General features: G+C 41.6%; 1 protein-coding gene across 3 annotated transcripts; it reads left to right on the forward strand.

Annotated features, from left to right (window-relative positions):
• The first annotated feature begins 1669 nt into the window (after window positions 1-1669).
• Window positions 1670-12355, forward strand: inavab (innate immunity activator b). Of its 3 annotated transcripts, none has more exons than XM_084703985.1 (10): window positions 1670-1865; window positions 6782-6889; window positions 7637-7770; window positions 8505-8627; window positions 8749-8980; window positions 9076-9129; window positions 9215-9524; window positions 10075-10230; window positions 10345-11053; window positions 11920-12355. In XM_084703985.1, the coding sequence occupies exons 2-10, from the start codon at window positions 6835-6837 to the stop codon at window positions 12010-12012; spliced, it is 1866 nt and encodes a 621-aa protein (XP_084560111.1). In that variant the 5' UTR covers window positions 1670-1865; window positions 6782-6834; the 3' UTR covers window positions 12013-12355. The 3 variants fall into 3 exon arrangements, with proteins under 3 accessions (XP_084560111.1, XP_084560113.1, XP_084560112.1); XM_084703987.1 differs by having other exon boundaries at window positions 9218-9524; XM_084703986.1 differs by lacking the exon at window positions 1670-1865 and adding an exon at window positions 5315-5406.
• The last annotated feature ends 359 nt before the right edge of the window (window positions 12356-12714 follow it).

Raw genomic sequence — 12714 nt, forward strand, 5'->3', positions numbered from 1 at the left:
GGTCCCCCCTGAAAACTTTTTACTTTTAGTTATGAATATTATTACATTTTTTATGATAATTTCGAACAGCGGGCGTGGTTGCCTGTCGTAGCGTAGCACATTTATATTTCATTTATATTCTTATTTCAATACATTTTGACCAGATTTGAATATTGAGTCCCCCCCCAATATATATTATGATTACGGCCCTGCTGTCTAGCCAACTGTAGCTACAGCCATAACACATATTTCATATTTTATTCAAGTAGATTCGTCCGTGAGGACACCTACGATCTAAGCATTCGGAATGAAGCTGCTACACTAGCAGGTCACGTGCTGAAGGTGCCAGCATTTGCAGCAACATGCTGGAGGTGGAGAGGGTAACTCGATCGTAGCCTAGGTTATGTCTCAAAATATTTTATTTTGAGACATAAACAGGTTCCGCAAATATTTTATTTAGACGATTTAGACGGTTCCGCTACGTTCAAACTAGGGCAGTTGTTCTTGTCGAAAACAGAAGACTGTCTGTAGCCTAAATACTTTTACACACATGCAAGAAATTATCCGCTGGTTAGATGTAGCATGATCTTATTTACACAATAGTTCAGCTTTTTTTTTGCTGCAGCAGCAGCAGCATTTTAATCAGGTCTTTGCACACTGCGTCCGAAATTCGTGTCCGAAATGTTCACACGTTAAAAAATACAAACGACCTCACGTTATGTCAAACGCGCTTCCACGCTGCCTCCGAAACTTTCGTCCATCAAAAAAAAGTTCGGATCGGGTTCCATTTTCTGCGTTTTTCGCATCCATAGCCAGCATTGCCAGAGTTTGTTTTTTTTGACAATTCAGAGGCACCGAATTTTGAGGCTGACTATTACAAAAAACGCATACGAACATTTCGCACTCAGTGTGCAAGGGCCTTGGACAAATAAGGTGTATTGTGACGCATGATACTCTACCAACACTAAAGTGCTGAAGCAGGTGTAAGAGCTTGGTGGGCTGGAATAAACCTTGTTCGTGCATCTGGGATGAAATCTCCAGATAGAATTATTGTGGTCACGTGACGTCCATATTATAAAAAAATGTGGTTTTAGAGATATACCTTGTCCAAAGCCCAATAAATGCATTGTCATTATTTAAAACTATAGTTAAAATCAAGGAGGTAGCCTACTTAATTATTCGTGACAATGCTTTGATGGCCAACTATGCAATCCGTTACTGACCTCTAGTGGTACACTAACTAGCTCAACTACTGATGGCTTCTCGACCGCAGTTGATTTAACCAGAGAATGTCTAATATATTAACAGGCTCTGATTTAACTCTACACTAAAATGCTGTTATAACATACTGTTATAACTGGATTATTTTCATCCTTGATTGTCTGCCGTCCTTACTGTATGTAGGCCTACTGTTTGTATGTTGCTTTAGATGAAAGCATATTCTAATATATATATATATATATATATATATGTATATATAATATTCTAAAATCAATATAGGTCTAATAGATATATTGCTCCCATTATTTACTGAACCAGATCTTTGATAGGTTTAGGGTAATTACCAAATTAATCATCTTAACCAACATGGGCAAAACCTCACTGCAGGCCGTTGTTACTAATCCCAAAAGTTGTTTTTCACACATGCATGTGGTTCTGATGTTCACTTTCCCCCCTTACACCAGGAACGGTTAGTTTCGATGGTAGAATGGTGAGGGAAGGGCATGTCGCTATGGAGGAACAGTGATTTAGGAATGAAACGTACCCCAGTACTTACAATCGAATCAAGTCGGTCGCAAAACTTTTCCAGCTTGAAAACTAAAGAGCGTGGATGCAAGTGAACATGTTTATATTCGCTCTGCAAATTTGGACTCAATAAGTGAAACGTAAGGATGGTTGTACCTCTTATAATATTTTTTTATGTATAGAAGTTTAGCTGTAGATGTTGTTTTTCTAGTTTGCAGCAATGGTAGCATACAATGTTACGCTAGTAGAATGCTAATATGCTAAGTCTGTAAGTTTGCCTTAATGATGCTAACGTATTCACTATTCACCTCAGCCTTTAACGTTTTGTTCTAAATAAGCAGGAAAGAAACGTGTCTCAATTTTTCTTTAATGCTTTTAGAGTGCTTATGGTACACTGGTCAATTCGAAGTCGCAGTGTTACACTAGGGGCAATAAGAAACTGTTAAGGATAGCAGCTCATGCATAGATTGGTTATCACAAATAGCCTACATAATTGTATTTTGAGGATTTATCAATTATCATTAATATTTGAACAGCAGAATACAAAACACTGAATTGGCAGATGTAATAAATTATTAGGACGATAAATTCATTCACTGTGCCATGGACTGGTGGATTCCTTACACCAAAATGGTCACAGTTTACCTTTGGCATGCCAGAGTAGGTTTGGGTGGGGGGTGGGGGGGTTAAACAGTTTTTTAATTATGCCTGTTCCATTCAAATCTTATACATATTTTTGTTCGGAAAGTTCTTGAAATACAGCAGAGATGGCCATGCTGGCTAAATCAGGAATAGCATTGAAATCTATGGCATTTTGGGAGGAGGCCAGGAGGTGCCAAGAAGACAAAACGGCTGGGATGTCTTTCTAGCTGTTGACAATTGAACTTTTGAACCCAATATTTCATATAAGTGTGTGGTAGCGCATGACACTCACATTTATGAATCACCCATCTTGCCTTGTGGCATGTTTTCCCGAGTTGCATTCTAATCTCAATGCAATGTGCCTCTGTCAGTTGCACAGGTAGATGGTTGATTTTAAGGCTAAATGATGACATGTAAATCCCACAACATATGTATATGGACTCCAGATGACTGTCATCTCCTAGAGTCACCACTACACAGACTAGTTCTGTGGCTGAACCACAGTGGAAACCATTAAGGAAACATGAACTTCCACTTAATTTCAAGGAAAGACGGAAGAGGACGTAACCCTCACATAAGAGGAATCATTTGATACTGTTCATCATCAATCATTTTCCCCCATTTATTTACAGAGAGGGATTATTGTTATGGTTATGCCATCTGGAGGAGGATAATAGGAATATAAAAGAATTGGCAAATTAGTTCTAGGGAAACATTATGTAAAGAGCTGTTAAAGTAGCCTATTTGTTCAGTGTGTAGGCTAACCCATATGCAGTTACATTTGACTAGCCACTTCATCATGGTATGATGTGTATGTGGTCATTTAAATGCTTCTAAAAGAGTTCACAAGACTCCTAGTAGTCCTATTGGTTGGAAAGTGCTTTTTTTCAACACAAATACCCTTTCAGCCGCACAAACAGTTAAGTAGAGGCTAGGAGGCGGCAGAGTTCTCCTCATTGCTCTGTGTGAAGTGGTGTTGATGGCTTTAATGACAGCCACAGTGGTAAAAACCAGGCTGGGTTGGTTTGGTTTCCAGCCGGTCATAGCACTCTGCTATCTCTGGTCTTCCTGGTGGTGTGGAGGCCTTAGATTTAAATCTATATCCGAGACACTGGCTTTGTTTTGACTTATTTGAAATACACTTCCGCTATACATCTTCTTTATCTTAAACTGGCGTTGCCTCTTGGCTTCACAAGCACTAACCATGAAGGCAGCTCTTGGAGACTTATTTCCTTCAAGGTCTAAAATCCTTCAACCAGCAATTACTGTACTGCATGGTTATTAGTGTTAGCAGAATTGTAAATGACTAAACCTTCTGTTGATGCTGGAGCCAATAAATTGGCTAAGTGTTACTTTTAAAAAGGTTGTTTCCTTCCCACTCACCCAGCAACTGGCATTATAGCACCATGGTTGTAGTGGTATACTTAAACGGCCTGTAATGGCATTATGGGGAATGTTTTGGCAGCTGCCATACTCCCTCTAAAATATTCCCTGAATACTTCCTCCATCAAGACATAGCCTAGGCTTAGTTTCTGTTTCCCAGGAACTTCTGATCACCCACACCATCCTGTAAAGCTGATTACTCAGTAGGAGTTAGGCCTCCATTCAAATGACTGTGGCAACAGATATGGAGTAGGCTATTCAAAATAATATTAATACATTATTTTAGAGCATTAAAAACCTAACTAAACTGTAATCATCTTCAGCATTTTAACACTGGCAGTGTTTCTCTCAAAGTACTCCAAGAAAGTATTCAGAAAAGGGGATTGAGAAATGACGTGGGGGAGAAAGGTGAAAGAAGAGAGAGAGAGTGAGGCCCAGTCACCCGTGAAGCTTTTGTGGTATGGCTGAGTGAGTGCTGGTGCGAAGCAGACTGCTGCTAGCAGCTTTGTCCTGGCCATGCTTCACAGCCAGCCTCCATACACACATGAGCTCCCCATCTGAATGGGCAGGACAGTGAGGGGATAACCACAACAACCACCCCTCGGAGCTGTCTGTGGACATTCAACTCCCGCCTACTGTAGACCCAGGAAGTGCAGTGATGGGAATCTACTGTTCAACATAGAGAATATGGAGATTTTTCTTTAGTGAAAGATTAATGAGCCTCTTTCCTCTATCCCATGGAAATCTTTTTTGGATGGATTGTACAAAGCCTGTTGAAAAAGCCATGTTCAATTCCTCCCTACAATAGGATTTGTAGTATTGAAGTAGAATTTAATTAGATATCTGTGCTGCATTGGTGACGCCATGTCATATATAATGTGATACTCTAGTGTCTAGGGATTGTGGAGGCCTGTTTTAAATCTCCAGCACTGACATTCTTGGAGAGCCAGAGTAAATTTGGGAATTCCCAATGAATGTAAGCCTTGCTGTGGCAGAACAGGTGCTGTTTCGGCATATTGTGCATACCCCACCCACCACAATGTGTACCCTCTCTTCATGGCAAAAGGAGCCTGATGTATGTGTTTGTAACTCAGATAATTACTTAAATACAATAATCATTTTATTCTTAATGTTGCACATTTGAAATAAAGACATCAGCTTTTCAAAAATATAGAGGCAACTTTGCCTACCTGTCACCAATCTGCCATCAACTAGGCTGAGCCTATTGGAAAAGGAAGATTCTGAACTGTGTGCTTGTTTGTCATGGCTTGTTTGCCTAGTTTTGACAATGGGAAATGAGACAAGTAAATGAAAACTATTCATGCTTGTCACACCACAGCATTCTGAGGAGACCATGATAATAGAATCAATGTTAGAATTTTCATGAGCGTTTTTTATCAGTTAGCCTGTACAGTTTTGAGCAAACCTGAGTACAAGGCCAAATCACTTGGTCTCTTAAACTGTAGGTGTGCTCACATTCAGATGCCACTCCCACTTCCAGTGGGTGCGCCCTAAACACACTTGTGTTGCCTCACTCCAAGATACTCAGTTTGCATTGATTGAAGTGAGGGATACTAAAAACATTTCCACAACATAGGACCATTTCTACTTGGGAGTTTTTCAGTGATCAACAAGGATTGTCTCAGTAATGTAAAGGTAGTCTTTTTAACCATATTTATTTATGTTTGTTACTTGAAAATGTGTTGATTTTTAAATGTCTTTTTCAAGTTAGACTTTGTGTTTGTTTGCATTTCCTGCTTTAGTGGCATGTCATTAATATGCCTTTAAATGGATATACAACTGCTTGTTTCTGTGAAGGTTTTTAGCTTTGAATATTCTATTTAGATTTTTTTTTAACTGGTGGTGATTCAATCTCAGTTCAGTCTCAAGGTGCAGTGGTGCATTTCAGTACAGGATGTTTATGACAATAGTTTGTTATAGGTATTCCTTGAGTATTTTACATCAATGATTCTCATATGGATGTACCAGATCCTCCTGTTATTGAGAACCTGACAGCTTCAGTCATCCACATGGTTTTACACCAGCTATCAAATGGCTCTTGCTTCTACTTAGTCAATTATTACCTGGACTGAGATTGCAATCAGTAGTCACATGACGTGGGAGCTTCACTATCTCTACCTCACTCACAGGAAGTTCTTGAGACTCTGTACAGAAACAGGTGTGTCATGTAGTCATGACACTGCTGCTACTGGGCTCCCTGTTCCAGGTGGTGTTATGGACTTCTGTCATATCTGAGTCACTAAACTGTCTTTGAAAATACCTCTTTGGAGTTCAATGAATAACAAGGTTTTGCTATTTGTCTAATTGGTGGTCAAAAACCATCAAACACAAAGTACTTTAAATGTACCTCAGGGCAAATGTCAAAGCCTTTCAAATGCATTTATATGGTAAATTAGTCATGGATATTTGCAAGTGTGAAACTGTATGTATGGGTGGAATGAAGATTTGTATCGTCAAAACCCGATTTTCTAAAGAGAAGAAAATATTTAAATCTTCAAAACCCAATTTTCACGCTTACATTCAATTTTACACTCAAATCTCTATGACTCTAATTTACTTATTTTTTTCTGACTCAGTGGCATTCTTTGCTTTGTGTTCAGGTATTTTTACCCTTCCTCTACAAATGGTCATCTCATTAGCTTCAGGCTAAACATTCGCCTAAGATGCCCTGAGTGGAGTAGATTGTCACAGTTTGAAAGCGTTTGTTTCTGAACCATGGAGAGGTACTGCTGACAGAGCATAGCTGCAGGGAGTTTCTTAGACTTTGATGGATGTGGAGCCGCTCTCCTAAGTACCATTGTTTAAAATCTTGAGGAATTGGGTTGACCTCTGTGACTTGGGGTCAAGAGACTGTTTCCGTGGTTGAAGGGTAAAGTAGTGACGAAATGTATGACCATAGCAATTATAGCCTATTTTTGCCATGCTATACCAATTAGCTCTGTTTTAAATGGTTCTTCTTGTGGCCTCTACTATTAGAAGAGGCCATTAACAGAGGTGGTTACTTTTGCAGGGCGTCGTGAGACCGGACATACACTTTGGAGTGAAAGATAGCTGACCGCTGACATGGACGGCAAAGAGGAGATCAGTGACACTGACAGTGGGATCATCCTTCACTCTAGTAAGCACCCTCTCTCTGCTTTCAGCTTCATCAGATTGCTGAGTCTAATGATTTCTAACAGAAGCTACCTATGGTCACATTCCTCTACCCCTGTCATGTGCTGTCTGCTTTCCACAATGGGAGCTTATCAGTCCAGACAGAGTTTGGGTTTGTCACTTCAGTCTTTCCTCAGCATGGCTGTCATCCTGTTACCTCTTTGTTTAACTGTCACAACTCTGGTGGCAGATGCCTGCCTGTACTTGTAGGGACTCATCAGATAATCTTAGAAGACACGAGAAAGACAATGTTTCACCAGCCTTAAGAATGAATCCACAGGCATTAGTTACTCTATGAAGAGACTATTCCAGTACATTCTCTTTTTTTCTCAGTTTGGCTTCACATTGAGGCTGCTTTCATAGCATGAATCTAAGTCTTACAGGATTCGTAAAGTAATAGCTACAATTTTGCATCCGTATGCAAGTTTTTATCTTATCTTAGAAAAAACATAATTTACAAATGCCTTTTCAATTGTTTTCATGGCTATCTAGGCAGATAGGTCATGTGTCAATTATAGATCAATTTCTGTCTTAAGACATTGATTAGCCATCATAAAATTTGACCTTTTTCCACTTTGTTGCCTAGAAAGTTAGCAAAACATATGGCTGCAATATATAAATGCCAGTGTCCAGCTACAGTATATTGACAGGTCTCACAGTAACATTGTGACCTATCACGCAAATCACTGAAACCTTGGTTGTTGTGTCCCAGGCCCAGACAGTCCAACTACGGTTATGAAAGACGTGTTAACTCATACAAGGGCTATGAAGCTGAAGCACCAATCACTTGAGGACCGACTAGAGCTGTGCCTGGTGGAACTGAAGAAACTCTGCATTCGAGAGGCTGTGAGTACTCACACTTGTTCTTTTCTCTCTCTTTCTCCTCTCTATGCTCCTCACACAGACACATTCAAACTCGCCTTAGGAGGATTCAGACAGTGTTCTCCCTAATGTTACTAGGAATTTCCCAACAAGTGAAACCAAAAGAGAGAGATATGACAGAACTGTATCAGTACCTTAAGGGTTTCTGTCAAACTGTTGAAACAACTCTCCTGTTGACATATGGGACAAATGGGCTTGGCTCTCCTGTCGGGACATGTCACAGTGCACTGAAGTGAGGCTATTATGATTGTGACCTCTCCCTGGAACATGGAGGACAGGGACTGGAACATGACCAAGAGTCATGATGCCTCAATCTGTAACCTGTTTGATTTGAGTCACAATGACAACATGCACATTATGGCTGCTCCTAAATTGAGTAATGGCACACTCATGCTCAGCGATTGGTTTGTAGTTGAACTTGAGGGCAGGACAGTGAGATTGGATACACTGGCAGGTAAGGCCCTAGGAATGTGTTTTGAAAGAAAGACAGCATTGCATAAGAGAAGTGCCCAGAAAACTCCCATGTCTGAACAAGTCTTCAAGGAAAGATTTGAGAAAAAATACATTTCAGATAGGTTTTTTTTTTTACTTGGAAGAAAAAAATTATTGCTTAAGAATGAGCAAAAAAGGTCATGTGTGTCTGCCAGAAAATATCAATGATTTCAAGATAACATACAGTATATGTGTGTTCCATATAGGAGCTAACTGGGCGGTTGTCAGAAGATTACCCTTTTCTACCCGGGGAGAAGCCTCCACAGGTCCGCAGGCGTATTGGAGCAGCCTTCAAACTAGACAAACAGAGCATCCCTCATGGAGCCGGGGTACAATTCATTCAATTTCAACACGCCAACCTCTTGTGGTACACCATACTTTAATCACAGATCTGTCATCTCAGAAACAGATGTTGGATGTTCATCCACTCTATTTTCCCCTCCCCTGTAGGACTCAGAACTAAACTCTGTGGAGTCAAAACTGGCCCTGCAGCTGCAGATACATGAAGCGTCTCGCAGGCTGTGCCAAGAGGAGCATCTTGGTAAGGCTGTGAAGAGGAGCCGGGTACAGCAGTGCAAGCGGGAGGAGAAGAAAGTCAAGGAACTGCAGGAGACTGCCTTTCAGCTCCGCCTGCAGTACGGCCGGACATCGCCTCGCCCCGGCTGTATCAACACACAGAGAGGTAAATGGCACCCTGTGACTGCATCGAACTGAGATTATAATCTATAGTCAAAATGTTCCAGATTAACAGTTTATTTGCTTTGGTTTCCCCCCCAGATCAAGGTACTTCAGATAACGGCTCTCTGTCTGATTCTGTGGTGCTTGATGAAGGTAAGATTATTTCTCCTGTTACCTGTATATAATTTATTTTGCTGATTGAAAATACTCAATATAAACCCTATCTTTTTGTTCCCAGAAGAGGTTACCATTCAGTCATCCCAACCGTGCCTGGAGCTGCCCTACCAAGGACCAGCGGAGAGTTCCCAGCAACCTTTAGAGTTTTCTCAACCCCCTGTCCACACCCCCTACCAGTCCCCCTCTGTCTCGTCACTGCCTCCTCTGCAAAGCCCCCACCAGCCTTCCCTTCTATCCCTGGAGGAGCTGAGGCTCAGCTTTAGCATTGATCCTGAAGCCCCTCCCATTCAGCACTCCCCCTGGAGTGAGTCCAGCCTGGACCAACCCTACCAGAAGTCTAAAAAGTCACGCTCTGGGAGCAGCAAGTCCAGGTAAAAAGAGAGCTGCTACCGTAATTTAATATGAGCCTCACCCTTTAGTTTATTGTGAGGATAAATAATGAAAATCCAAGAATAGCCATAATTGAAGCTTTGTAGGGCAGTGGTATAAGCCACAATGGCCTCATAGCTTCCGTTCAATTTTTACCCTCACCTTGAATCTCCGCATTTATAGTGTGTTGAACTATAAACATTAAACACTGCATCTGCCTTAATGAGAAACCACAAGGTCTAGAATATAGGTCGGCAGTGCTAAATTTGAAACTAACCCTTCACTTAATTATCTGAAACATTGCAGCTTCTTTTGAAGTAGTTTGCTTCAGACTGCCATTAAGGCATACCTTGGTATTTTGAAAGAGGATATTACACCAAGACAGTCTGATTCAAGTTTCAACTTGAACTCCCAGATAGATGGAACAACAAAAGAACAGGTTTATATGTGAAATAAAACAAGCACTCACTTCATTGGTGGATGAACTAGTTTGACCTGCATGTCTTCTCAAAAGATTCACTTACACTCCCTTTCCTCACGTTTCCTCAACAGCAGTCCAGCTGTGACCCCTGTATTACCTCCAGTGGAGGCATGCCATGGAGACTTAGGCCTTCCAGTCAAGGTGTCTAACCTAAGACTATGCCACCCCCAGTCCAGCAGCGCCCCTTCCACCCCGGAAATGCAGCTGCGTCGTCAGCTCTCTCTCAGGTAACTTCCTGGTTAAAGAACACCTTCCTACAGTTCATGGAAGTCCTGGTAGTTGAGTGTATGAAACCTTCTGACACAGCTGTGTGTGTGAAATGCTCTTGTTTTGATTTTCAGGTTTCCCAGCACGGAACCTTCTTTTGGCACTGAGAGGAGTCGAGATCGTACGAGGGGTCCAAGGAGACGACTTACGGATTATATGGTGCCGTCATTGGAGCCCCCTCTACCAAGGATGAACTATGGAAACCCCATGTACCACTCCGGTTCTGAGGACAGCAGCTCTGAACACTCAGCTCCATCGTATGCTGGTTCCCTGTGTCAGGAGGTGCCGTGTCAGCCCACATATCAACACCTGCACTCCAGTCCTAACAACAATCAGGCACCACTACCCTACTCAGGCCCTGGATTCTACCAAAACTCCAAGAACCAGTCCAGTCCCAGCATCCACAGAGAGTACTACGAGGATGGGATAGTCTATCCTCATGATATGGTGATGGGAAGGGGCTATTACTGCCAGCCAGCTCAATCTCCCTCCACCAGATATGAGCACTGGTACGAAGGGCCTCCTGTATATCCCCCCCAGGCACTCAGGCCTCTGCCCCACCATGTCAGACTATCCCGTGCCCCCTCCCTACGAGAATATTCTCACCATCTTTCCAGGGGCCTCCCAAGACAAGTGGTGAATGATGAGTTAAAGTCATGGCACCAGCGCAACCAGTTCAGAGAGCCCAGGCCCCATTCTCTGGACAGACAGGGAGCAATCAGAGTGAAGAACATACCAGATCTTGGGTCACCCCTCACCCAGCACCACATGTTCCAGGAGCAGGTAAACAAAAGATGACAAACTGTCTGTCATGACAGTTATGGGGATGTTCATCTACCGTGAAGTTAACGTATAGTGATACAATGCAAAGATGGAACCGAATGAAAGTCAAGAACCCAATAGACATGCGCACTGTACAAAGGAATTTCTGATTCATTAAAATTTGTCATGGGGTTTGTCTAGACCTGTTGCTACTATGCGAGAAACAGGAACCCATTTAATGCATTTGTGTCATATGCTGCCAGTCAATCAGTTTTTGAACATTGCAAATTTGGCAACTCACTTTTTTCATGGACCAGCATTAGTCAAATTCAACTCAGGACAGCCAGATAACCATTATCTATTTTATAATACACTCTTATCTAAAAATGACTTGCTTTTCTGGAAAGTTAAGATAGCATTGAGACAAATTGCACAATGCCTAGTGACAGACTTGAATACAAACTTAAAAAGAAACATTGGTGAGTAGATGTTGGTCCTTGCTGTTTTTCCCCCATTCGGTACTGTAATATGTGAGATGCAAATGCCACATTCCTGTATCGTTTTACTGCCTTAAGAAACGATTTACATGTCCATGGGGTGAGATGAGACGGACAGCTGTAGGGGCAATTTTGGTGTCTAATCTTTCATGTACTCATTTGAGGGGAGGTCCAGAAGCGGAGGTTTGTGAGATATTCTGACAGCTGCTATGTGGGAGACTGTGTTCATATGACCCTCCCAGAGTCAACATCATTCCTGAATCACGCCATGTCATCCTGATTCACAGTATGGCTCATTGTAGATAAACTGTACAGATAATGTGGCTAATCAGGCACAGTGCCTGTTATGCCTGTTAAACCTCCTAAATACATGAATTGTCCCTCTTACAGGTGCCTCAGCGACGGGTCCTTCAGAGGGCCCCTGATGGGACCCCAGTACAGTGGTTTGTGGAAGTCGACTCTGAGATTGTCAGTCAAGTCTAATGCAAGGACTCTTCCACCTTTCTCTGAAACACACTGGCCTTCCTTACAGAGCCTTATTCATTCACTCATTTGTTACACCACTGGACCCAGTGCTGATTATGTGGACATACCTTGGCTTTTGGCTTCATACCTCAGAATATCAATTTCAGGCATTAAGCCACCTTTTGTGCCTCTTCTTACTGTGAGAATAGAAAGCATTGATCTTTGAATATTGTTGGTCAACATTTCTTAGAAATGATTGTATTGAGTATCTGTCAAGTAATGTATGTATTATTTTTTCAATATGAAAATGTTTCTGTAGAGAAAACAAATAAAGGGTGTAATGCGATTATACATTGATTAACTCCCTGTGAACTAATTGTGTACTTGTCCGTCTCATATCACAAGTGAGCTATGAACAACATTCAATAGGAATAGGCCTTAATTTGTGGAAGATTGTTTTAAGTCTTATTTTGTGTTAATAGTTTATAAAAAAAACTATTACCTACAGTAAGTACAGGGACATTCCACCAAGGCAAGCATGGTGAAGTGCTGTGCACAACATCATTTGGCACGGACGGGAATTGATCTGGCAAACTTCTGATTACTTGCCCAATTTCCTAACCGCTCAGCCACCTGACTCCCTGACACTTGACAAGCAGTAGTCAGACATAATTTCAATTGTGTACTCAAGGTTGTGTAGGCTCAATTGATGGGCTAGGT

Source organism: Hypomesus nipponensis, chromosome 9, assembly GCF_054491055.1.
Source record: "Hypomesus nipponensis isolate SF chromosome 9, ASM5449105v1, whole genome shotgun sequence".
Taxonomy (NCBI): domain Eukaryota; kingdom Metazoa; phylum Chordata; class Actinopteri; order Osmeriformes; family Osmeridae; genus Hypomesus; species Hypomesus nipponensis.